General features: G+C 43.5%; 1 protein-coding gene across 1 annotated transcript in view; it reads left to right on the top strand.

Moving 5' to 3' along the window:
• Window positions 1–27,807, top strand: part of LOC144017493 (voltage-dependent R-type calcium channel subunit alpha-1E-like) — an 80,941-nt gene that overhangs the window by 26,873 nt on the left and 26,261 nt on the right. The window contains exons 6-18 of the mRNA XM_077519125.1: window positions 8,663–8,766; window positions 10,188–10,346; window positions 12,895–13,085; window positions 14,264–14,367; window positions 14,449–14,564; window positions 21,521–21,574; window positions 22,702–22,782; window positions 22,873–23,082; window positions 23,157–23,269; window positions 25,506–25,618; window positions 25,699–25,830; window positions 26,003–26,072; window positions 27,480–27,597. Of these exons, the coding sequence (XP_077375251.1) occupies window positions 8,663–8,766; window positions 10,188–10,346; window positions 12,895–13,085; window positions 14,264–14,367; window positions 14,449–14,564; window positions 21,521–21,574; window positions 22,702–22,782; window positions 22,873–23,082; window positions 23,157–23,269; window positions 25,506–25,618; window positions 25,699–25,830; window positions 26,003–26,072; window positions 27,480–27,597 (1,565 nt within the window). The remainder of the gene's footprint in view (window positions 1–8,662; window positions 8,767–10,187; window positions 10,347–12,894; window positions 13,086–14,263; window positions 14,368–14,448; window positions 14,565–21,520; window positions 21,575–22,701; window positions 22,783–22,872; window positions 23,083–23,156; window positions 23,270–25,505; window positions 25,619–25,698; window positions 25,831–26,002; window positions 26,073–27,479; window positions 27,598–27,807) is intronic.

Genomic DNA, 27,807 nt, shown 5'->3' with positions numbered 1-27,807 from the left:
TCTATATGTGACATTTGCAGTATTGCTAGAGGACATTTGCAGTATGACAATACATATTTACAGTATACACATTTGCTGTATCATTACTAGAAATGAGTTTTATCACAATGGTCATGTTGAAAACATTTGTTGAATGTTGTTCTTCCCCGTATACTTATTGCATCTTGAGCTCTTTTTAAAATGCATATATAGTACCCCCATTATAAACTGACAACTTGATTGACTGTGTTCGAGACCAAACAACTTTTGAAAATTAAACCTCAGCAATGTGAGTGTGCAATTAGTTGGGACAAAATTCATTCTGCGTTTACCAGGCTGCGGTTGGTGGAGCGAAAGATTAATTTCAGACACGCTTTGTCATCTCCTGTCGGTGCGTTCAAGCGTCCCGCTCCTTCCCCTCCCATTAGCAACAAAGGCGTCTATCGTGATAGCATGAAGCTTGACCCAACGGTTGTGTCTTGGCTTTTGTCGAGCCGATTTCCTCAATTCAGACCGAGCGATGCGAATGTAGGAAATGTTCGTTTCCATGGAGCAGCAGCAGCCAGTCTTTGCCTTCCGTGTTAGGTGGGTGGTTAAATGGATTGGCACTTGTGTCTAAAACCTGCTTGCGGTCGCCCCCAGCGCCTCGCTCCATTCAGTGGGAAGTGGGGAGGGGGAGCAGCAGGCTAGCAAGCACCAAAAAAAAAACAAAAAAAAACACACACGCACACACAATGTGAGTTTTAATTTGAGCGTTGGGTTTAGTGAATTAATTGCGCAGGAGCAAAGTGGTGTATGCCGCGCTGCATTCAGGGAACTAGTGCTTTTGGTGTGTTTACATCTCATTTCAACCTGACACCCACGTTTTTTTTCCTCTCAGTCTTTCCATCTGACCGTCTTGCGCTCTCTTATATAAAATAAACATTTGCTTTGACTTTCTCTCATGATTGCTATGCCGCTTAACTGGTACACGCATACGTATTTTTGACATCTTAAGCGAGGTACACACAACAATGACAACAGTCAGGCCAAATTTGAACATTTTCTCTCCTTTGCGATCAAGGTCAGCAAAAGCGTGAATCGAATGTCTCTGTCAGATGATTGAGACTGATTAGCCTGTGATGTTGGGTGTAAGGAGTGATTTTTCCTCGCTTGATCTGTTTGGAAAAGTGCTGAGCCAACAATCAAATGTTAAAACTGTTCAATATTTATGATGACAAATCCTTATGGCACAGACTAGCATGAAAAGGATTGGTAGCCAATCAGGAAGCTTAGAATAGTGCTCACACTTGACACTTGTACAAACAAAACCATTGTTTTGGGAGACGGCCACTCTATCACCTGAGCCATGCCGCCTTCAAGTCGTATAAGTCGAAGAATTTGACTACTTGCTCCAGATACATGACTCCATTGATTAGCATATTATTTTCCACTTAAATTCCTCCCTCATTCACAGCAGCAGGATAATGAATGGACATTGATTGCTTTAGCAGCTGGAAAATTGAGTAAAATATACAGACACTAGTGTGAGGGATACTTTAAGCTCCATAAAACGGTGGGTGGCTCAAACAAGCGTTGCTGTTAGCCACTTTGTCTTTAGAGTAGCTAAATTAGCTTCTGCGGTGTTCCTAAAGGCCCAGTCCATCACGCACAGTGGAAACCAAATTAGAAGGAAATTCTTTGTTGATACACAAACAAAAGGTAGTAGACATTTTTGCAAGTATCAAATTCATTGTAGGCCTACTTGTTAAGGGTAGACTGGCTTTAGTCACAACAGTACCGTGATTGTTTGAATGGAACAACTACACCAGCAGGCAGCGATGTCACCATGCTGTACGTTTGATAGTTGTGTAGGATGGAGTCTTTCGGGGAAAGAGTGGAAGCTAATTTTACTTTTATAACAACTCAGTCCAGTGCAAAATGGCACACTGCAACGCTAACTTGAGCCACCAACTCTTTAAAAGAACCTAAAATTATCTCTCAGTATATATTTCCTCATTTTTCTAGCAGCTAAAATGCTTAAGGTTTCCTGTCCGCTCATTTTCCCGCTGCTGGAAGCTAATCACATGCTGATCACTGCTGACATTGGAAGTACGTCACAGACCTGAGACACGTAGTCCATAAAAGAAGCTAGGCTAACTCTTAGGTTGTCCACTAACTATGTAGCGGTTGCAAATTCGTGTCCATGTCATTTTATTGTGATAAAGGACCTGTAAGACACATTACACAAACACTCAACACCATTGATATCTATAAAGACTAGATGTCTTACGGCGCAGAATCCTACGTCCGCACGGGGTGGCCATCTTGACACAGGCAGGCAGTCTGGTCCGCTGTATTGACTGTGAGCGAAGGTGAGTGATCTGAACCAACGTAAACTCTGTTATCTCACTTCGACCTTGACAGATTTACACACGGTTTGCTTTCTCACAAACTTTTAATAAAGTGGTAATAATTCTGGATGCATATTTATTAACTATATGGGTTATTAATTATTAACTCTTTGACCGCCAAAAACGTTTAATAGCAATTAGTAAAATCACAATGTATGCCGCCATAAACGTTAAATCACGCCAACTACATTTTTTTTTAATTAATGGGTAATACAATGTCTAAGTGCAGCGCTGCCTGGTCAATGGGTTGTGGAATCAAAAACACGCAATAACTATGGTCAGCAGATGGCAGCATTGCATCTCTTTTCAATGGGCTGCCGGTCTATGAAATTACAATGAAACATGACGGAATCTGATGAAATAGAAAATTTTCCAGGATGACGTAAATGATCAAAACATTTGTCATATTAAAGTTTTTTTTGATAACGTGGCAGTAAAAGACTTAACAAGTATGTAGTATAATAACTACGCTTAGAAACTAAACTGCTCGACAATGAGTTGATTTTTGGTAAACCACTATTTTGAGTTATTTAAAAGAACACGCAGGCTACAATAAAAACCAATAGTAATGAATGAGAGAGTCGGAGAGAGGTGACTGTGGCAAGATGGCCAGCAGCGCGGACAAGACAACTAGTCTTTATAGATATCTACGCACCACCAACGCAGTGTGAGCTTCAAGTCACTTCCTAACTGGCTGTCATTAAATTTCACGTCACAGTCACCTAGCTTATGGCTCGCCTCAACAACAAGATGTTGACCACACACTTCAGGACTTGTGATCATACATATTGAACATGTTAACTTTTATGATAACTTTTATGAAACAGTCCCTGACTGTTTCCCAAGTGGGGAAAAAAGAAATCACAATTCTGTGGAGGAAACGTTTTTAGCTGGAAGCTTAATCTAGTTCAAGTCAGATGAGAGTTATCGCAAAATGTAATTTATTCTGGAGTATCAGCATAAGTGGTGCCAGTTGTGTAATAGCACCTGCTGCACAGCCTTGGTCGTGTAAAGCATCAGAAATTATTATCTGTTTTGCTGCTTCCTCTGCAGTTGTGAAATGGAATTCATTTTTAAGAATGAGGACTCTATTTTTGTCTACTTTCCCACTTCACAACTATACATCATCCAAAATGAGAGGAGCCGTTTCCATTGGCCAGGTAGCAAGTCGCTATGTTCACTCCCACAACGGCACAAATGCCTGGGCCACGCATGTCTCCGAAAATACCAAAAGAAAGAAAACTCCACCCATGTGCCCGGTTTGAACGCGCTACAATTGACTTTACATGGGGCACAAAAATAGGTTCCTAAGTGCTTCCTACCTCCTGATGTGTGTTTTTGGGGTAAATACAATTGACATTGTAGATATTTTTGTAAATACGTGAATAGAATTCATGTAACTTTTCAGTATTCAGTACAACCCGTGGATCATGTTGCTTAATTTAAACCGCATTTGGTGACGGACGGCCTGGTTTCCTGCCTGCCATCTGACACATTTATTTCTCGACACATCTGCTTCCCTGTCTATCTGTTGCACACACACCGCCACATAGGCGGACGTGGACGCACACACACATACAGTCAAGTAAGTGGCATTACAAGTAAGTCAGACTTAAAAGAAAGCGTGCACATGTGTCACGGTGGCCGCGTGGGAATCCAATCGAGGCCACTGGGCCAGCGCTGCCGGCATCCATTTTCCATTTGGTATTAATGAATCGCTACAAACCAATCTGTTGGGACATGCGGCTCAATTAAAAAAGTCTTCATCTTAGCTATGATGAGCGTGTGGCAGTGAAGGAGAAACCTGTCGGCTAATTGAATTAGGCGGGGAATTGTCCTACGGCAGCAAACTCATCGCCACAGGTGGACACTGGATGCATTTGGTTAGCAGTAAAATGTTGTTTGTTGAACTTGTTGGCTAGCCTCCTAAATTTAGCGGCACAAGTGCTCTCTTGTGACACATTTAAATGACAGACTTTTTTTTTTAGCTTGTCAGATGGAAAAAAAAAAAAAGGCTATCTCTTGTGTGTCTTTACTTCCTTGTAGCGTCTGGTTTAAGTGCTCCCACGTTCACATTTAGAAGTCAGATGAAAGTCGACATTTTGGATAGAGTGGCTTCCTTTAAAAGCATGACTACTTGGTAAGAACATTTCAGACACAATACAATTATTATTATGCACCTTTACTGTTGAGTTAACAGCTATAGTTAGCATTCGCGTGTTTAAAGAGTGAATTTATGTCTTAGTGCTGAGCAGCAGAGATTTCAAATGAAATGCTCTGTAATTTACAAACAAAATCTCAAGGTATACTGTTTCCATCACAGTCCTACTTGGACACTATTTTTTAACAGTTACAAAATCTGAATGGCTAAGTAGCTAACACAGTTGTGGCTAAAGTTAGTATGTTTAGGATATTAAAAAACAACAACAACAACAACAACAACAACAACAAAAAGCGTGCTAGCGTGAGCTTTAAATGTCAAATATACCATCAAACATGCTCTAATTTACAAAATAGCCTTCAGAGGAATACACTGTAACTGGAAGGGCGTTGGGAATTACTCATGTTCTATGCAACAGAGGACTTTCATAAGAAGATTCAATCATTATCAGTAGCTGTTACTAGCCTTTAATATTGAGCTAGGCTACAGCTAGCATTGATGTGCTTAAGGAGAAGTAGGAGATAGCTTGTAAGCTAGCTCAGGTTAAGATGTCAATTCATGTTTAAAATTGTTCAGAGATTAAATAAAATACCCCAGAATACTCGACACTTCACAAAACCACTGTTTTACACCATTCCTGTACCTTAGGTGTGAATTAGCATGTTGTAATGACTTGAGTTAGGTTGTGTCACTGTGACCTGTCCTGACTTGGCGCCTTCTATCTATCTGCACTCTGGCACATGTATCCAACAGAAACCAGTTAAGGCCAACAAGGTGAAGAGGATCTAATCTCTTCAAAATGGTCGCTACTCTTTTCCTGTCTTGGCCTCCCACCCGCACGGGGGTGGCTCACGCCTAGCCCATGTGAGAATGTGTGACCGTGATGGTCTTACTGTAGTTGTTTTCTGCTGGATACGTGTGCCAGAGTGCAGATTGATAGAAAGACGCCAAGCCAGGACAGATCACAGCGACACAACGGCCTCGCTCATGTCACCCATCTAATCGTTAAGAGTCCTAATCTAACAGTGTTCAGGGGGTAAATTAGCTCACAAACGTAGCACTCAATAGCCCAGTCAGTAATGTTAAAAAAAACTCCTTTGATTTGCAAAAACAGACAGAACCTTAATGTCACAATATCACTAGGGGTGTTAAAAAAAATCGATTCGGCGATATATCGCGATACTACATCGCGCGATTCTCGAATCGATTCAATAATCGGCAGAATCGATTTATTTTTATTTATTTATTTATTTTTTATTTATTTTTTTAAGGATTCACACCTTGAGCATGGAAGAATGTTATATGAACGGAACATTAAGCCTTAATATTTTATTTTAATGCTGTTCAAACATGAAACAGATTACAACCTCTATAAGACTGAAATTTCAGATAAATAAATAATACATTTTCATATAAATCTTAACTCTACAAGCTTACTGATTAGTATTTTCTAAATTTGAATGAAAAAAAATCGCAACAATCGACTTATAAATTCGTATCGGGATTAATCGGTATCGAATCGAATCGTGACCTGTGAATCGTGATACGAATCGAATCGTCAGGTACTAGGCAATTCACACCCCTAAATATCACAGTTTTATACTGTTTTTGCTTACTGTAAACATTAGAAAACATTAATGCTGGGTTGACACAGCTATAGCTATTATTGAATGTTTAAAGGATTGAATTATCTGATTTGTTTGTTTAAAAAAAAGTTTAAAATAATCTAATATACTCTCTTTGAGGTATTAAGACTCTAAAAGTTGAAATGTTACATCATTCCAGTCAAATAGCATCACATAAATGAGTTGGTGTTCTTTAGGTTGTGTTAAAGCCATTAATGTGTCCACGCAGGAGGCCAACGCACATATACCGAGCTGCGCTCAAATGGCAACTGCTGTGCTGTGGTTGCTGTTGGCGGCGTTGGGAGTGTAGGTGGAGGTGTGTGGTAGAGGCTGCATGTAATTAATTCAGCCTTCCTGGAGCCAGTTTGCAACTGTGCTTCATGTACACAATGAAGAGCCAAGCAGGAAGACGTCAGCCTCTCACTTAACTCACTCATGGCGGAATATTAAACAAAAATGATAAAAAGGCATTAATTAGAGCAAAAAACACTGCCAAGATTGAATTTGTAAAAAAATGAAATATATATATGTGTAGTATATGGAATGCCATATTTGTGGTTGTTTGTGTGACAACGGACTTTAGGACATAAAAGTGGCTGGCAAGGTAGCTAGCTTAGCTTGTAGCATTTGCTGAGATCTAAATAACTAGAGGTGACAAAAGTACTCAACATCTGTACTTAATTTCATGTGTTGGAGTAGTTTTGAGGGGCCAGATTTTCTGAGGCCCGTAACCACCTTCATACTTACCAATGTCCCCAACCTCTTCCCAAAATAAAGTGAAATTAAGTAAGTTTAGATTTAAACGTTAGAATAGCGATTTATTGATTGGTGTAATTCAATTATGTCTATATGTCATGAAATGGGACTTAGTATTGAACCCTGTGGAACTCCATGTTGGGTACTATGCTGTATACCAGACTATACTTTAACTGAATTTCAACTCACACACTATACATGACACCAAGGGTCATAATGTTTTTTTTCCACACTTTGTTTTTCATACTTTTTTCGATTGTTTGCCTTTCTGTCAAATTTCTGACATTTTTGGCAATTTTATGGACACATTATGGTAATTTTCTGCTTTTTTTCTTACCTTTTGGACATGTATGGCTTTTTTTTTTTTTTACTTTTTTTTTCTGCCTTTTTTGCTACCAATTTTTGACATTTTTGTCAATTCCGTGGACATTTTTCTTTTGTTTTTGGAAATTTCAATAATTACTTTTCAAACGTTTTCATTTCTGCCTGTTTTTTATTCAATTTTCTGACATTTTCTTTTTTGCAATTTCATGGACATTTTATGGTTATTTTCTGCTTTTCTCTTCCTTTTTGAACATTTTATGGTCACTTTTGTACATTTAAATGTGGTTTTTATAACATCTCATTTACCTTTTGGATCTCTTTTCCTGACAACTTAAAAATTTGGACTTTTAGAAATATGTAAACAAAAACATAATGATAATAATTTCTACATTTTTTATTTATTTATTTTATTTTATTTATTTTATTTTTAGAGATTAACAGACAGCCACAGGAGAGGGACTAAAGAGCCACAATTGTCTCCAGAGCCGCAAGTTGCAGACTATACAAATACACTGCATCACATTATGATCCTTTCCTTACATTGCGCCCCTGCTATGTTGCAAAATCCAGGTTAGCAAAGCATCATAAACAGCCCAGCATGGCCTTGAAGTGGCAGCCCTGCCTGCAGCCTTTTCTAGCCACCGTGTTTGCAGAGAAGGCTATTTCAGCAGAATCCCACTCCACCGCTCCTTCCGGGTGTCTCTCGCCACACGCACTCATACGCACAACACAAACGCACTCATGTTCTCACTCGCCCCGCTCCCACAGTGGAGCTTCTGCGTGGGCCCGCACTTGAGTCTCTGCCATGTGACGCCTGCTATCCTCAAACACGCACTCTCCATATGCAAACACACACACTTAGTATACTAGGGTTAAAGGGGCTCATCCCATTACATGTCAAGGGTTGTGCCATACAACTTTGCTTATGTGTGTGTATGATTTTGCACACGAGCATGGCTGAAATATTTAAAAAAGCACATGTAGACAAAAAAAATCATTTTAGACTATTTGCCTTCAGTATTGCTTGTTGTGTAGGTGGAAGGATGTCAATGTGTATTTGTGTGGGGGCAGATGTGAGTATAGCAATGCCTGCCAGGTGTATTTTATACATACATACGCCGGATGTACAGTATATTCATTGTTTAGAAAAAAAATATACCATATATTTATAGCATCTCTCCTTGCCAAAATGCAAATTGTGCCCCCCCACCATTCATTCGCTCCAAACGTGGCTTGCGTCATGTGAAAAATGCATATGTATTATCCAAGCTTTGTTTTGGCTTTTTTTTTTTTTTGTCTTTGAAGACACCACAGACTAAAGTGTTCACATTCACACCTTTTGTCCTTGTTGCATATTCTATTTCTATGGCCGGCTAACTGTATATGAGTAACAAATGACAATGAGTGTCTCGTCCGTCCATTAGGATCCTGGCAACGGCGGGAGCGCACATGAACATCCCCGTGGACCTTCGCACTCTGAGGGCCGTGCGAGTCTTGAGACCCCTCAAGCTCGTCTCCGGCATCCCCAGTGAGTCATTTACTACACTTACTCTGTTTCATACTGTTTCATAACAATAAGTGACTGACTGAGGCGCAGCTCTCTGCCAAGGCTTAATTAATTAAGACAGGCGCGTCCAAACTTTTTCCTCCGAGGGCCGCATATACAAAAATAGAAAGTTGCAAGGGCCACTTTGACTTTTTTTTTAATTACACACACACACACACACACGCACACACACACACACACACATATATATATATATATATATATATATATATATATATATATATATATATATATATATATATATATATATATATATATATATATATATATATACATACATACATATGTACATTTATTTATTGCTAATTAAACCAGCATACACAAACCAAGTTTTGCAGAATCTGAAAATATTTCTAGTTCCTCATTTATATTAACGTATTTCTGATTGCTATTTAGTAGTCTTAGTTTGTATGCATTAACTGTATTGTATTTTATATTGAAGTATAAGTATGAATGCTGCATACATCTATTATTGTTTTCAAATTATTTTTGAAATTTTAATCATAGTTAGTTTGAGCGTTTTAAAATCCTTAATTAAATCAAATATATGTATATAATTAGCATATATTTTATTTATATTAGTGAGTATTTTTTGTATTTGTATACATTAGCTAACATTTTCTAAATTGTGGATATTGCATGTAATCCTTCATCAGTGTAATTTCTATGAGTTTGTATCATTATTTAAAATGCAATTTTTATTTGTTGTACATTTTTTGTTTATTTATTAATTTTTATATTTGGTTTTATCTTTTTTATATTTTGTTTTATGTATTTTAATTAGTCATTATAAGACCCTGATAAACATAAGTAGTAAACATAAGTAATTTTTTTTATGTCCAAACAAAAACAACTGCCAAATCAAGGTGAATTTTAAAAAAAAACTAACATTACTCAACTTAACACATCTCATTTTCATTTATATAGCACTTTCATGAGTGTAATTCTATATTGTTGTGTGATTATTTACATACGAGTTGGAGACAGAGAGTCACACACAGTGCAGCTTTTTTTTTTTTTTTTTTTTTTTATTTATTTGTTTTTTATTATACCCCGGTTAGGCAAGGCAAGGCAAGGCAAGTTTATTTGTATAGCACATTTCATACACAAGGCAACTCAATGTGCTTTACACAAGGAAAGACAACACATAAGCATCAAGAAACAGTAGTTAACATTCAGAGGAAGAAAAATAAATGAAAATAGGTTCGAAAATTTACTAAAAAGAACATACAATAACAGTCTTAAAACATTATTCAACAAACTTTAAAACATTTAACATAAGGAAGTTATGTGCTCAACAGCACTGTAGTCGATTATTCATTTTAACCACTGCAGCGCTAGTTTTTGTTAGCGCACTAAACCTATCCTACATTTCCTTTCAGGCCTGCAGATTGTGCTGAAGTCCATCATGAAGGCCATGATCCCACTGCTGCAGATCGGCCTGCTCCTCTTCTTCGCCATCCTCATGTTTGCCATCATCGGCCTGGAGTTCTACAGTGGCAAGCTTCACCACACCTGCCTGCCGTCCGTCGACATCCTTGGTACGCTCCCGTTTGCCAACACGCGCCTCTCGTGCTGGCTCTCCGTAAATTGTGCAGGTGGATCTAATGCTGTGTCCAGTGCGTTACATCATGATAATTATGTGTCGGAAAATGAAACGCCAGAGAACATTTTGGATGCTGGTGGGCGTGCGCATGTTGATTCGACGGTGGCACGTGTCCACACATTATCAAAAGTGTTTTGATCATGTCTTTACATCCTACGGTCCATTTTGCAGCTCCGTTTAATTAACTGCTGCTCTTGAGTTTGAAAGCAGACCATTTATGTGCTATTGGAACATTTCGGCTATTAGATTATCCATCTATCCATTTTCTATGGTGCTTGTCCTCATTTGGTTGGTGAGTGAGCAGCACAGCAACAGCAGACTTTTGAGTAAGAGGTGGAGAACATACCCGAAGTACGTGCAAACTCAACACAGAAAGGTTGCAGTTGAGATTCAAATCCTGAACCTCAGAAGTGTGAAGTAGACAAGCTAACTAGGTCACTGTGCTGCCTGGAGTTGAAATTAATGACCTCCACCAGGTGTTTTTTTTTTATTCACTCACAACTAATTAAGAACTAAGAATTTCATTTTCACTGGCCAAATATGTTAAAAACACAAGAAATATATCACCAGCAGTTCAAGCCAATCTTCCACTACTACTCGGAGAAAAAAAAAATACTACTACTGGCTTTTAGTTCAGCATGAATTGTGTGGCCCTCGGGGTCTTTTTGTATACTATATATTTATTTATTTTTTTTAGTTGTTTTTAAATTATTTTAATATATTTATTTTTTTATTTTATTTACTTGTTGTATTTTAGTATTTTATTGACTTTTAAAAAAAATTTATAGTTGGTTTTACTAGATTATATGTGTATGGTAGTGTGGATCTCAATGTGCAGCATGTTTAGAAAACATGCTATAGTAATAAATTGGATTGGAATGGATTGGATTATAGCAAATAAAACACTATAACAGAATATACATTTAGGACAATGGTCTGCTCTTTAGTCCTCCTGTGGCTCCCTGTGGATCTTGAAAAAAAATGTAGAAATTATTATTCATCCATTTTCTTTTTTTTTTTTTCTTTTTTTTCTTTTTTTTTTCTTTTTTTTTTTTTTATTATCCATTTTCTTAACTGCTTACTCTGAGTCCTCACAAGGGCCGTGAGGGTGCTGGAGCCTATCCCAGCTGGCTCCGGGCAGTAGGCGGAGTACACCCTGAACTGGTTGCCGGCCAATCGTAGAGCACACAGAGACGAACAACCATCCACACGCACAAGCACACCTAGGGACAATTCAGAGTACCCAATTAACCTACCATGCATGTCTTTGGAATGCGGGAGGAGACCGGAGTACCCGGAGAAGACCCACGCAGGCACGGGGAGAACATGCAAACTCCACCCAGGAAGGCCGAAGCCTGGACTCGATCTTGCGTCCTCAGCACTGGGAGGCGAACGTGCTAGTGCCAGTCATCCACTGTGCCATTCAGAAATTAATTAATAATAATATTATAAATATTTCATTTAAAAAAATATTCCAAAATGGACACATTTTTAACAGAGAAAACATTTTTAAAACGACCTTAAAATGTCAAAAAGATGACCATAAAATGTCCAAAAAAGAAAAGGAAAAGCAGAAAATTACCATAAAATGTCCATAAAATCCCCAAAAAACGTCAGAAAATGTCATTTGTAAAACTAAAAAATTTGAAAAGTAACTATAACATTTCCAAAAACAAAAGAAGAAATTCCTAAAATTGCCATAAAATGTCCACAAAATTGCCAAATTGTCAAAAAATTGATTTAATTTAAGACAAAGCAGGAAATAAAATGTTCACCCCAAAAATTACCATAAATGTCCGCAGAATTGACAAAAATGTCAGAAATTGGTATCAAAAACGGCAGAAAAAATCTGTAAAAAAAAAAAAAAAAAAATAGCCATACGTGTCCAAAAAAGGACAAAAAAAGCAGAAAATTACGATACATATGTTCATAAAATTGCCAAAAATGTTAGAAATTTGACATAAAGACAGAAAATCTAAAAATGTATGAAAAATATATGTAAAATAAGATACTATATATATATATATATATATATATATATATATATATATATATATATATATATATATATATATATATATATATATATATATATATATAATAGAATATATAAACAAAATAAAAAGGGAACACAAAAGGTAGAAGATCTTTCCAAGTCAGAATGACATCATTAGACTTTGATTCATGTCAACTCTTGTAATGAGCATTTCTACTGCAGCACTGTAAGTGACATTCACAACAGCGGAGGGTCTCTTCCAACTGTCCAACAGTGGAGTGGATGCTCTGTGACACTCGCCAGATGGCGGAACATGACTGGCGTGCGAGGCGTTAATATATACCGCATGCAACATGGCAGCTTGCATCCTACTCATATGTGTCCTTCTGTGTAGGTTAAGGACCCCAGTGAGGTCAGTGGTGCGTGAATCTCGCTTTCCAACCCGTAGTAACACTCAGGTGCTCTTTTTGTTTTTTTGTTTTTTTAGACAATGAAACGGTGGACTCCTCCGAGTTGGCGTTCGCGTGCGGTGTACGGAAGTGTCCGGAGCGATACGACTGCAACGACACGTGGATCGGCCCCAATGACGGCATCACGCAGTTTGACAACATCCTGTTCGCCGTCCTCACCGTCTTCCAGTGCATCACCATGGAGGGATGGACGGCTGTTCTATACAATGTAAGTGTGTGAAGGGTATAAGATATTATGCGTACTGTATATATAGATTAGGGCAGTCAAAATTTAAAGTGATACTTCACTTATTTAGCCCATTATAGCAATAAAATGTTAATATTTTTTCTATAATTAATTTGATACTTTCATTATTTTTCACGTACAATGAGTACCTTTGAAAACACATTTTGCAACTTGGTGTCGACTGAAAATGACATCACAAGGGCTCAGATAACCAATCACAGCTCAGCTGTTTTCTAGGTTTGGTCATGTGACATTCACAAGCTGAGCTGTGATTGGTGACCTGAGCCCTTGTGATGTCATTTTCAGTCGACAGCAAGTTGCAAAATGTGTTTTAAAAGGTACTAATTGTATATGAAAAATAATGAAAATATCACATTTATCATAGGCAAAATATTCATGTTTGACTGCCAAAAATGGCTAAATAAGTAAAGTGTCCCTTTAAGTGTTAACTCTGGAGATTAATTTGATTAAAACGTTTAAAAAATTAACTCAGTTAACTCAGGGGTAGATTCACTAAAGGTTTGCGTCGCCTTTGCGCTGAGCTAACAGGTAAAAATGGAGCAATCCGGGAGCGCCTAATTCACACGCAGATCGGGAAATCCGTCACTAAGTGCGTTGCCAACCAGATTGCTCCCCGGTGCGCCGGTGTTATTTGCGCGTACGTAAATTAGGTAATTTGCATACATTTGGCTCATTATATGCCCACCACAATGCATATTACATTACAGCGTCTAATTCACTAACGCCAGTGCTAATAGACACACGGAGTTTGAGTGACGCAAATAACGTTTATGGAAGGCTGGTGTAAACTTGGCGCTTCCTCGATCCTGGGATCATGACAGCAGTGCATGGAGATGGTGCTCGCACCAATAATTTGTACTTTATGAATGAATGATATCGTCGTCGTCCTCTCTGCTCTGTACAAAATACAACATCTTGTTTCAAATAGTTCTATGTAAAATAAATATTATTCTACCTTAGTGGCCCACAAATTCTACCTAGCAGCAAATATGTTTCATGGCTCTATGAACATACTATAAATTTAAAAAATTGCATGGTGCCTGCCTCAAAAGTGGTTAAGTATTTGGTTACAGAGGAATTATACTTGAAATATAAAATATGAATTAGTGTGCTTTGTTATCTGATAAATGTCATTTCAGACTAATGATGCCTTGGGCCCCACATGGAACTGGATGTATTTCATCCCACTCATCATCATTGGCTCCTTCTTTGTGCTCAACCTGGTGCTGGGTGTCCTTTCCGGGTGAGTGTGACCACTTCCTGTACGTTCCCTCCAGATTGGAGCTTAATGTTGTTTCCTTTCATTTTATTTGCAATCCATCAGAGAGTTTGCCAAGGAGAGGGAGCGGGTGGAGAACAGGCGGGCCTTCATGAAGCTGCGGAGGCAGCAGCAGGTGGAGCGCGAACTGAACGGCTACCGCGCCTGGATAGACAGGGCAGGTACTGCAATATGAATTGCATCCGCCATTTTCTCACACGACATCTTTCTCGGATACACGCCGGGCGTCTGCGCTATAAGGGCTGCACACACAAGCGCTATAACGGCGTCTGCACTGGCCATCTCCCACGCAAGTAGAGGGTGAGAAAAAGGTGATACTGACTCACTGGCTTACAGTAAATGTGCGCGTACGTATGCATGTGAATTGTGAGTGTGTGTGCTTGTTGGTGTAGGTGAGAGTGGGAAGCGGGAGTGAGAGATATTGCGAGCAGTGAGGAGAGAATAAGAGCTGCTTCTCTCGAGGAGGTCACGCGGGCCTCGCTCCCAAAATCGGAACCGCGGCCACTCATTGTGTACCGTATTTCCTCAAATAGACTAATAGGCACTTGCCCCAGTTGCAGTAGTCATCGTTTGCCGCATTCACAATTTAATGGTTCGGAGAAAAAAAAAACAACGTGCAATGATTATAATTAAGTGGCGTGGTGAATGAGTGGTTAGCACGTCCGCCTCCCAGTTCTGAGGACTCGGGTTCGAGTCCAGGCTCCGGCCTTCCTGGGTGGAGTTTGCATGTTCTCCCCGTGCCTGCGTGGGTCTTTTCCGGGTACTCCAGTCTCCTCCCACCTTCCAAAGACATGCATGGCAGGTTAATTGGGAGTTCCGAATTCTCCCTAGGTGTGCTTGTGAGTGTGGATGGTTGTTTGTCTCTGTGTGCCCTGCCATTGGCTGGCAACTAGTTCAGGGTATACCCCACCTACTGCCCGAAGTCAGCTGAGAAAGGCTCCAGCACCCCCGACCCTTGTGAGGAATAAGCGGTCAAGAAAATAAATGGATGGATGGATGATTATAATTACCGTTAATTTCCATTTACCCCCCCACGCCATTTGCATGAAAAAGACTGCCAAGGGTCATACAATTCGATTGTTCACATGACGTTAAGAGACGTTCTGAGCCCAGTTGGTGCTAACCAAAACAGCAGCACCTACTGAGGACTGCAAACAGTCTTAAAGTGAGGAGTTCTATTTCGTCCCTCCCGACCGCCAGAAGGCGGGGCTTTAAGAACCAAAGGCTGCGGCGACGGTGTTTTTCTTTCCTTCGTTTGTGACCCGACGTGGTCGCGTATTCTAACCTCCCATGGGGTAAGGTTATTGACTACTTGTTGTCTACTTTGCCGTCTAATTTCCGCATTTACTGCGGTGTTTTGAGTTTTTTGTGTGGCTAGCCTCGCGTTAGCGCCCTGGCTACCACGGCTCGTGGTTTACCCTATTTTTTCCTCCGCTGACTTTGGCAGCGTTAGCACTTCTCTCGGTTTATTAGCGCCGCTTTCTCCGACGGTGTTGCCGTTTGGTTGTTGCTTTTCTTTTTGTGCCTTTGCTGGTGAGGGCAGCGTCAGCGTCCCCGCTCCCAGCTTACGGCGTCGCGCTTCTCGCTCGATTGTTTGTCTTACTTACTTTTGTGCGTGTCCTGCCTGCGGTGCGCACCTGGTTTCAGCTGTGCAGGTGGCATTTGCGCCCCTTCTCTCAGCTTGTCGCCGCTTTCGCGACTGCTGTCTGCCCCTCTCGCGCATCGGCCGCTCCGTGTGCGTCTGCTGCGCAGGTGGCGTTCGCGCGCCTTCCCTCAGCTTATCGCTACTATTGACAACTGGTTGTCTGCCCCCGCCCTCCGTCGGCTGCTCGGTGTGCGTCTGCTGTGCAGGTGGCGTTCGCGCCCCCTTCCCTCGGCTTATCGCTGCTTTACCGGCTTACTGTTTGCCCCGACCCACGCGTCGGCTGCTCGGTGTGGGTCTGCTGTGCAGGTGGCGCTCGCGCCCCCTTCCCTCAGCTTCCCGCTCATCGCTGTTTGGGCCTCTTTGTGTTCACAATGGAGGACTCCCGTTGCTGCGTGGACTGTGGTATCCTCTTTGAGGCCTCCGATGTCCTGGACGATCGCTGCCCAAGGTGTCTTGTTTCTGACCGTGCCGGGGATGGCCGGGACTGCAGTCCTGGTGTCAGTGACCCCAGTCCACTGGGTCATCTGTTGTCCTCCCAACCGAGGCGCCGGAAACGTCTCGGTGTGTCCTCTGCCCCCCCCCAGGAAAAGGGCGGCGCAGCGACGACTCGCTTCGGAGGTTGGGCACCTTCAGGCTGAGCTGGCAGAGGTGAGATCTCTTCTGCAGGACCGTCACCCTCCCACACTTACGGGGGGGCCGGGACCACCTGCCCTGCCCATGCCGCGACCATCCACCCCGCCCATGCCAGTGCTTCCTCCTGAGGAGGACGCCATTTCCTTGGCAGCTTCGGCTTCCTTTTTTCATGACGACGACCGTGACCCGGGGTCTGTGGTTTTGGGACCAAACTCTCCAGCGTCCGCTCAGAGTTCGTCCAGTGAGGCAGGGGATGGTTCTATACGGGCTGTCCTGCGCAATGCCTTGGACCTCCTGCATTGCCTTGGACCTCCTGCATTTGGAGGTGCCTCCACAGGCTCGGCGTCTGAGAGCGCTTTCTTCCGGCGCAGGCGCCCTTCCTCGGCCTTTTCTGTCCCCGCATCTGAGGACTATCTGCGGGAACTACATGCTTGCTGGAGGGATCCTGGGGCTCTCTCCCGTCCTTCGGCTGATGGCCGTGATTTAGCATCTATGCACGGTGCTGCTAGTGTTGGAATGGATCGGATGCCTGCTGTGGAGCCAGCTGTCGCATCCCTCATTGTGTCCCCGGAGGAGACCCTTCGGCCATCTGTGCGATGTCCTCGACCCCAATGTCGTGTGACTGACGACCTTCTCACACGGGCCTATGGCGCTGGTGCACGTGCTGGTCGCATTGGGAACTCTTTGGCTCACCTCATGTTGCGCTCTCTACATCCCTGCAAGCAGACAGCGTGGAGGCTGCTGTGTCCTTCAGTGATGCAGCCCTCCAGGCCTTTGCCCTCATGACTAGGGAACACGGCCGACTCATGTCCTTCCTAGTGTAGGCGCGCCGCCAGGTGTGGCTAGCGTAGTCCCCCTTGTCGGAGGCCTCTAGGAGGGCCCTCCGTGGTGTTCCTGTGGAGCCGGGGGAGCTTTTTGGTTCTGCCACTGTGGGTACACTGGAAAGGACGGTTAAGGCTCATGAGACCAGGAAGCAGCTTTCCAGCCTCAATAGGGCCCTGCCTCCCCAACAGGGTAGGCCTGGGGCACGCTCTGCTTTTCATCGCTTTCCTCAGCCCCGGCCTGCCGAGGCTTATGGCACCCGAGGACTTTCGCTCCTCCGCCCGCTTGCCTTCAGGGCAACCACGGGCTGCAGGCCCCACCCGCCGTCCCTCTCGGGCCCCTAGGGGCCGGAGGGCCAGGGACTGAGGCCTTGGGGCCGGCCGTCGGACATTTTTCCCACCAGCAGCTCAGTTACTGGGCTGCTCGTGCCTCGGACCCATGGGTGGTCTCCATCTTGACCCACGGGTACGAGCTGCAGTTCCGACGCCGGCCTCCTGCTTCCTGTCGGGTCAGGGTGACTCATCGCCGACCCGGCAAAAGCCTCAGCTCTGGACCAGGAGCTGTCCGCCCTCCTGGCCAAGGACGCGATCGAGGCCGTGGACCCCCTGGCACAGCCCGGGGGCTTCTACTCGACGTACTTCCTTGTCCCAAAGAAGACCGGTGGATACCGACCGATACTGGACCTGACGGGGCTCAACAGACATATCAAGGTATTGGCATTCCACATGCTAACCGAGAACGACGTCTTGCAGTCGCTCGCCCAGGGGGAGTGGTTCACGTCTATAGACCTGAAGGACGCCTACTTCCACGTCCCCATCGCATCTCGACACCGTCGATTTCTCCGTTTTGCCTACAAAGGCCGTCACTGGCAGTTCCGTGTGCTCCCTTTCGGGCTCTCCCTCGCTCCGCGGGTCTTCACTCGGTTTGTGAAGGCTGCTCTGGCGCCCCTGCAGTCTGTGGGCATGAAGGTGCTGCCGTACCTCGACGACTGGCTCCTCTGCGCGCCGTCGCGGGCTCAGGTGATCCGGGACACCTCCGATCTCCTGTCTCATGTGGCCCGGTTGGGTATCAGGGTCAACTTGCCCAAGTCCTCTCTGGTCCCCTCTCAGCGGACGGACTTCATTGGTGTGACGTTGGACACCACGGTTATGAGAGCCCACCCATCTCCTCACCGAGTCGACGATGTTCTTCGCCTCCTCGCGCTCTTTCGAGGGGGCAGGCTGTTGCCTTACGTCGCCTACTTGCGGCTTTTGGGCAAGCTGACGTCCATGACGGCTGTGGTCCCGTTGGGTCTGCTGACACTGCGCTCACTACAGAGGTGGCTGAACGGCTTCCACTTGGACGCCAAAGTGGCACCGCCACCGGAGGCTCAGGGTGTCCCGTCGGTGCCTCCTCGCCCTGGCACCCTGGAGGGAAAGGGCTTTTCTATTGAGCGGCGTCCCGCTGGGTGTGGTCCCGGCCCGCCGCGAAACAGTCACCACGGATGCCAGCCTCACGGGCTGGGGTGCTGTCTGGCAGCACAGGACGGCTCAGGGAAGTTGGTCTGTGCGTGACAGGGTCGATCACATCAATGTGCTGGAGCTTCGGGCGGTGCACTTGGCACTCATGCACTTCTTGCCATACCTGAGCGGACAGCATGTTCTCATACGGTCGGACAACACCACGACCGTGTTTCACATAAACCATCAGGGCGGCGTCAGGTCCGCCCGTCTGTTGGAGACCTCCCAGCACCTTCTCAGGTGGGCTGCTCCCCGTCTGGCCAGTCTACGGGCCACCTATCTGCCGGGGGTTCGGAACCAGCTCGCGGACTCTCTCTCCCGTCGGGGTCCTCCTCCGGGAGAGTGGCGCCTCCACCCAGAGGTGGTGCGCATGATTTGGAGCAGCTTCGGCACGGCGGAGGTCGATCTCTTTGCCTCCGAGGACTCGACCCACTGCCCACTTTGGTTTTCCCTGAGCAAGGCCACCAGCCCTCTGGGTCTGGATGCACTGGCGCAGCCGTGGCCAGAGTGCCTTCTCTACGCCTTTCCGCTGCTCCCTCTGATATGGCTGACGCTTCAGAGAGTTCTTCAGGAGGGGCACACGCTGTTGCTGGTGGCCCCCTTCTGGCCGGCCCGGACGTGGTTCCCCCTGCTCCGTCAACTGTGCTCCGGCGAGCCGTGGCGTCTCCCCGACAGGGAGGACCTGTTGTCTCAACAGGGAGGTCGGGTTTGGCATCCCGACGCTCGGCGCCTTCGCTTGTGTGTTTGGCCACTGAGGGGCCCCAACCGCTGCTGACCAGCTGTACAGAGTCTGTCACGCGGACCATTCTTAATGCAAGGGCACCGTCCACTCGGCTACAGTATGCCAACAGGTGGAAGTTGTTTGTGGCGTGGTGCGGAGAACGCGGGGTGGACCCTGTTTTGTGTTCCATCCCCACCATCCTGGATTTCTTGCAGTCCCTCCTGGATAAGGGCAGGTCTCAGTCGACTCTGAAGGTGTATGTGGCAGCTATTTCTGCCCGGCATGTTGGTGCTGATGGCGGCTCCGTGGGGCGCCATGAGCTGGTGTCCTTGTTCCTCAGAGGGGCTCTGTGTCTTCGTCCCCGCCCGGCTCCTCGGGTTACGGCGTGGGATCTGCAGTTGGTGCTGGACGGCCTGTGCAGGCCTCCCTTCGAGCCCCTGGCAGGGGCGGACCTTCTGTGGGTGTCGCGCAAGACTGCACTCTTGCTCGCCGTTGCCTCCGCCAAGCGTGTCAGCGACCTACACGCTTTATCAGTTAGCCCTGAATGCCTGCGATGGCACCCGGATGGCGCCGGCGTCACTCTGTGGCCAAACACTGCCTTCATTCCCAAGGTGTTGTCTGGCTCTCGTTCTAACCAGCCTCTACGGCTTAAACGTTATGTACCCACTCCTGCTGATGGCGGGGACAGGCCGGAGCTCTTGTGTCCGGTGAGAGCCTTGCAGTGTTAAATTGATGCTACGGCGGGCATTCGTACGTCTGCCCAGCTTTTTTTTGTTATGGTGGTCCTACCAAGGGCTCCGCTCTCTCCAAGCAGCGCTTGTCTCACTGGGTCGTGGATGCCATTCGCCATTCCTACCTGCTGTCGGGCCGCCCCCTGCCGTCAGGGGTGCGCTGTCACTCCACCAGGAGCATTGCCACGTCTTGGGCCGCCCTGAGGGGTGTTTCCCTGGAGGATATCTGTGCTGCTGCCTCATGGGCGACGCCTTGCACCTTCTCCAGGTTTTATAGCGTGGATGTCGCCTCTCCCCATCCGCTTGGCGTGATCTTGGGTCCTGCTGGGGATTCTCAGTGAGGTTTGTGTCTGAGATCCCTCGCGACTACGCCGGTATTAGTCATTCAGTGCTTAAAGCACCGCCTTCTGGCGGTCGGGAGGGACGAAATAGAACGAAAGTTACAACTGTAACTACGGTTCTATGAGTCCCGGACGACCGCCAGGGCGTCCTGTCGCTCGGAATCCTCGTGTTCACGCGAGAAGATTCCGTAGGAAACGAACCTTGGGTGACACCGGAACTTATACCCTTCTAGGGTCACCCAGGGGTCACAGGTGACTAATTTGGTATGCATTACTCGAACTGCGCATGCGCGAAAGGAACATTCAGTGCTTAAAGCACCGCCTTCTGGCGGTCGTCTGGGACTCATAGAACCGTAGTTACAGTTGTAACTTTCGTTTTACTGAATGTTGTAAATGATTCCCCTGCGTTCATAAAGTATACGGGGGACATTAAAAAGGGTGTTTCATCTTGGTTTGTATTATTTTTGTCTTATGTGTAGAAGATTTTATTGTAGACACGACCATTCTACGAAGTTGTGTGCGTTCATGTTTATACTGTGGGAGGCTGCGCTGCCAGTTTGCCTCGTTTATCACCGTTTCTCTCAATTTTCCATAACAGAATTTTTGTTTTGTTTTTAAACTCCTGCTGGGCACCTTCCCACCATCTGCAGTTGAGCGAATAAACAGCCCCCAGCCACTATTTGTGGAAATACTGTTTAAAACTTTCAGTTTTTCTGTCATTACAGAGGAAGTAATGCTGGCAGAGGAGAACAAGAATTCGGGGAGATCAGCATTAGATGGTAAGGTCTCACTTTACTACATATAGTCATGGCCATTGCATCTAGTTTAAATATAAAAGGTGTTAATAGAGGACAAATGTGTAAAAACATTTATTCCTATAATTGGCATAATATTCTTTTGACAGCAATCCATTTGGCTGTTTTTACTTTTTTTGGGGGGGGGGTCCTAGCATTTGGCCTTCCAATAATCTGTGCATGAATTTAAAGACATTTGATGATGATAAAAAATGTATTCAGATGTGCTTTTGTACAAAACTTACTATTTTTTAATTCATTTAAAAGAAAAAAACCTTGCTTCAGGAAATTCAGGTACAAGCATAACAATTTTGAATATCTTTTTTGTTTGTTTGTTTGGTTTTTTTTAACATTGTGAGAGACCACACATGAAAATGGGCTTGTGCGTGCTTAATGTACTGCTCTAATACGGTGCGCTAAAATCGAGATAACCAACACAGCCAACCACACACATACCATAGTAGTAGTAGAAAAAAACAAATCTAGGCTAGGCTAACTGTTAGCTTCTCTGGTAACTATTTTGCGGTGACAAACATATCTCTTTGTGATTTTTATTGTGGTGTTGGACACAAAAACTCAAAATAGTTGCTCCTTTATTTGTTTCAGTAACAGTGACAGTTTAGACATCCTTCCTCGCTAGCTATCATTGCCTTTTACGTTATTATAATCAAGGAGTCCATGGCTACACAGCCAACCACACACATAGCATAGTAGAAAGAGAATAATGTGAAGAAGCTAGGCTAACTGTTAGCTTATCTGATAACTACATTGTTGTCATAAACTTCTCTCCTTGTGATTTTTATTGTGGTGAATAACACAAAAACTCAAAATAGTTGCTCCTTTATTTGTCTCAGGCAACAGTGACAGTTTAGGCTTGTTTCCTTGCTAGCCAACATTCCGTTTTACGATAATCACGGAGTCCATGGCTAACTGCGTGTTGACAATATCCATGAGGCTGTTCAATTGGAAATATTGAACAGCTTAATCATTCACATCATTTGAGTTGTGTATGTGCCATGTAGTAGAGAAAAAAAGAGCCTATAATAGCTTGTCCAATTTCTGAAATTCAATAGTTAAAAACTTCAGTTAAACTTGAGTTTTCGTGTCCAAAGTTTTGAAGAGAGCAAGTAAGAAGACGGGTGCACGTCGAGGAGCCCCAGGCGACGACAAGTACACGGACATGTCCACTGCCAGTGAGCCTTTTACTTGCCTTTTAACTTAACATCGCTTTCATTACATTTTACATCATGTTTGTGAACTTTCCCCCCTTCTTTGTCTGGCAGGCATGTCCCGCTCCAGGATGAACTTCCGCAGCGGTCGCCGCGGTCCGGCCGCCTACCTGCGGCGCAAAGAGCGCATGTTGCGCATCTCCATCCGCCGCATGGTGAAGACGGACACGTTCTACCTGATGGTGCTTAGCCTGGTGGCTCTCAACACCATCTGCGTGGCCATCGTGCACCACAACCAACCCGACTGGCTCACCATCTTCCTCTGTGGGTCGCCACAACTTTAGTGGCAGATTGCTTCTATTTTCATCTCATGGATTGTTTGTCTTCTTCCCCCTCAGACTATGCAGAGTTTGTGTTCCTGGGGCTGTTCCTAGCTGAGATGTTCCTGAAGATGTATGGTTTGGGTTTCCGTCTCTACTTCCATTCATCTTTCAACTGCTTCGACTGCAGTGTGAGTGTCTCGTCATTTGTGACAATTAAAAGAGATCTTCTATTTCCCTATTTATTTGTTGTTTTTCAGCAAAATAAAACAAATATTTCATGTATACTAGAAGCCAAATAATAGCACAAATGTGTTAATAAAGAAATTGCCAGGTCCACTACTAATAACAAAATAGGTTCTATATGTACTTCTCAAAAAAATTAGTGTGAAAAGGAAAACATAATAAATCCCAACTGCATCCCACATAATATTTAAAACTTTAGCTTCCTAGTGGTTAAGTTACATCTGTAAAAAGTAATAATAATGTAAATAACTGATGGTAAACACATTATGAAAACTGTTGTAAATGGCACCTAATGACTCTGTAAATGATAACCTGCATAATTTAGAGTACATTATATATTTCGACCAAAAGTTAATACTGAAAACACTGTAAGCTAACGCTAATCTAAGCTAACACGGTAGCTAAACTATTTGTATGCATATAATAAAAACTCAATTTTCCATCATATTCACCTTTTAAAAATCTTACAATTCAACTAATCAATTGGATTTTAAGCAGAGGTGGGCATTCCATCAAAGCCAAATGTCCTTTTTGTTGATCATTAACGATTCAATGAATGACGGCAAACTTTGGAAAAATTGATGGACTAAGCGTTGCTGGAAGTAGGTTTTCATCCATCAATGAAATCATCAATAACCGGGTCAGTACCATCTCAGTTCGTCAATGACGGACACCCATTTTGCTGACGCACCGCAGAGTACTTCCACCTCTTTCCTGAGACTGCGGCCGAGCCACTCTTTTACTCATGCAGTAAACAAGTAAATAAATATACACTTAGCAGGTATGCTAACTTCCTTGATCACCATTCAGCAGTCCTTCTCTCTTCTGGTTCTGTCCCAATACTGATAGCTGGCAATGTTGTAGAGCTCGGGTGACTACAAACCGCGATGATAATGTTTCACATGTAAATTCCTCGTTATTGCTACGTTTTTGCAAGCTTTAATTTTGTGTTAGTTTATTTTACATCAGGCACATTGTTAGAGGGCTAAGGGATCCTTTGGTGCGCCATTTTACATCAGGCAGGGTATTGAACAGCTAAGGGGTCTTAAAAAGTGGAAGTATTGAGTCTGTTGGCCATGTGCAGCAGTATTGCCGGCAATTACGACCATGTTTACATACTAGTTGTAAACATTAATATAAAAAAATAGTGGTGCAAAATTAACAGGCACAGTCTGCCGGTTTCACTCAGGAACATGCACTTTTTAAATACAGGATTTAAACAAACAAACTACTTCTCAATTTACAGATATGGGTTTCTCTTAATTTCTGGTGGTGATTTTGTCCTAAACCCCCACCCCCCAGCCTGTATTTTGCCATTTTGTGTTTGTTTTGTAAACAGCGGGACGTTTTTGTGGAAAGACAGTGTTTACAACCCTCCAGCCAATCGCAGAGCAGGGGGTGGCGCGTCGCGAACGCGACCGGGCGAATTTTGTCGGCAGAGTGACGTCACTCCCGCGGCGATTTGAAAGCACGCGCGGATTACTTTTTTTTCTTTTTTCTTTTTTCACTCACTCACTCGCAGAAGCTTACATGTGTGAGTGAGTGAGTGGAGAAAAAACGAAATCCGTGCGTGCTGTCAAGTTGCCGCGGGAGTGACGTCACGCAGCCGACAAATTCGCCCGGCCTCGTTTGCGACACGCCACCCCCGCTCTGCACAAAATGGCAAAATACAAGCTAGGGGGGTGGGGGTTCAGGACAAAATCACCACCAGAAATTAAGAGAAGCCCGTATCTGTAAATTGAGAAGTAGTTTGTTTGTTTAAATCCTGTATTTAAAAAGCGCATTTTCCTGAGTGAAAACGGCAGACTGGGCCTTTAATTTAGCATGATGGCAGCGTGGTTGAAATAAAGTTGTCGGTCTGATGATTCACTGCGGCTATGAATTTTACTGTCGGTCCTAAAATAGCGGCTGTAATTTAGAAGAAAATAAACGTTGAAGGATTACAGTTTGTTTCGACTTGAAATATTGACGGATTGCCGATGAATGACGGACGCTCAAAATTCATTCACTCGCCCATCTCTGATTTTATGAATGACAGCATGATAAATGTAGTGGCGTCAGCAAAGTTTGACTACTAGTAGTACTGTAGAACGTAAATGTGCTCTTGTTGCCATAGCAACAATGAAAACGAAAGGCTTGTATCTTGTTGGCATGACATGTCCTCCATCCTGATGTTTCCAGGTTATTGTGGGCAGCATCTTCGAGGTGGTTTACGGCTTCTTCCGGCCCGGTATGTCGTTTGGCATCAGCGTGCTGAGGGCGCTGAGACTTCTGCGGATTTTCAAGATCACCAAGTACGTAGGACAGCAACACCCCCCCCCCTCAACTACTTGTACTTTTACTAGTAGAGTTTTTTTATTTTTCTCTTTGCCAGATATTGGGCCTCTCTCAGAAATCTGGTTGTGTCACTCATGAGCTCCATGAAGTCCATCATCAGCCTGCTTTTTTTGCTCTTCCTCTTTGTTGTGGTGTTTGCTCTGCTGGGGATGCAGCTTTTTGGAGGACGGTAAGACGCAGGGGTCGAGTAGAGCTGGTACTGCGTAGTGGAAAAGCTTCATTCACGTTCCTCATGACGACATGTGATGAAGACCCGGAGAAAAGCAAAATAGCTGAGCATCTTCCTCCTCCATGATCATATCTGACCCAACGCTTTTATTCTCCATCTTCCTTCCCTCTAGGTTCATCTTTGAAGATTACACTCCCACCAACTTTGACACGTTTCCAGCTGCGATCATGACAGTGTTTCAGGTTTGGGCTCCCTCCCTCCATGACACATTGCACCCTGGGAGACTTCTCACTCCGGGCGCAGATTAAACAACTCTGCTCGCTCGCTCGCCGTCCCCACCCCGCCTCCGCTGCCCGCCCACACATCCTTGCGCACAGCATATGCGCACATCGGCATCACAAACATGAACCAAATTCATGTTAGAGCTGCCACAAGCACAACTGAGGCTTCGTTTGAACAACCTGTTCTGTTTACTTGTTGCTATTTTTTTTATAACTGTACTAGAGAATCCACTACAGTTGCCAGTCACAGCATTAGGTACAGGTGAATCAAATAAAAGAGCGGTATCAAAAATTCTGCCTTGATAAAGATAGTATCTGTAATACTCAACCTATGACAAAAACATCCTAAATAAAATTATAAAAATAGATACCCCCCAATTCAATTCACGTCAATTCAATATTGATTAATTATGGAACATCATATCTTCTTAAATATCGAGGACATGATAAAAACTCCACAAACATTAAATCCCAAATTAAATTTTGTGGAGGCAGTAACCTAACTCATTCACTTTCAGCCATTTTAGAGAATTTCAAAATGTTCAATACCAACACGATATTACGTTCAATAATTACCGTATATATAAACCGAATCTACCAAATGACAGAATAGACTCCCTACGTTTTGCCTCGTCCCGGTCTTTTAGAAAAATGCAGGTTTGCCAAAATATAGCCATTACTCCCATGGACTCTGAAACTGTGTTTATTTTGTATAAAATGGGGCAAGGATGTCATCTACCGGTTTTTAGGCATCAGTAAAGTTGTTTCCATTTTGACATTTACAGTGGAGCGTAGTCAGATTCTCCCCTATCTATCCCCACGCTGAAAAATATATATAATTGAAAGGTATACTTGTCAAATGCAGTGAATGAGTGAATCAAAATATTTTCATAATTCAAATTCAATAATTTTAAATATAAATTTAAAAGATTCTGAAAAGTCTTAAATGCAATAAGTCAGGTCTTTCATAAATGTAAGAAAATACTTTTAAATTCAATTAAATAGTAAATTTCAAGAAAACTGAGATGCAAAAAAAACTATTTTCTTATCAATTTATGGGAGAACAGATATTAAAATAATGGATTCAAGGTTTTGTGAATCGATATCAGGCTTCAGAAGGAAAATTGATTCAACATTGATTATTCAATTAAATACTCCAACCACTAGTATTTTGGTTATATAAAATTTCACCCCAAGAAAATATCATTTTCCCTTAAAATTTCATGAAATTAATCAATTTTCTCTTCTAATTTCTAGTTTCGATATCGGTACTCGCCCATTCCTAGTTACTTCCGTCCAAGAAAAAAAAAAAAAAATCCAAAGTATCTTTACACAGTCCTACTCAACAACATGCTTCTCAATTTGCAGATTTTGACGGGTGAAGACTGGAATGAGGTGATGTACAACGGGATTCGCTCGCAAGGAGGCGTGCAATACGGCATGTGGTCGTCCATCTACTTCATTGTGCTCACCCTGTTTGGAAACTGTATCCTTGATGACACCTACAATAATAACACAATGGGCTTGAATAATATGTTCTTACTTGTTTAAGTCCGTCATGATGAAACTGGAAATGGCTTCAGTTTGTTTAATGCAATTATTATTATTATTATTATTATTATTATTATTATTATTATTATTATTATTGCAAAATAACGTTTTGTTTTGTCTTACTTGTAGAAGCAGCATACCATGC

The sequence above is a fragment of the Festucalex cinctus genome, chromosome 1 (genome assembly GCF_051991245.1).
Source record: "Festucalex cinctus isolate MCC-2025b chromosome 1, RoL_Fcin_1.0, whole genome shotgun sequence".
Classification (NCBI taxonomy): Eukaryota; Metazoa; Chordata; class Actinopteri; order Syngnathiformes; family Syngnathidae; genus Festucalex; species Festucalex cinctus.
Note: the sequence above shows the minus strand (reverse complement) of the source record. Positions and strands in the feature narration are given on the sequence as shown.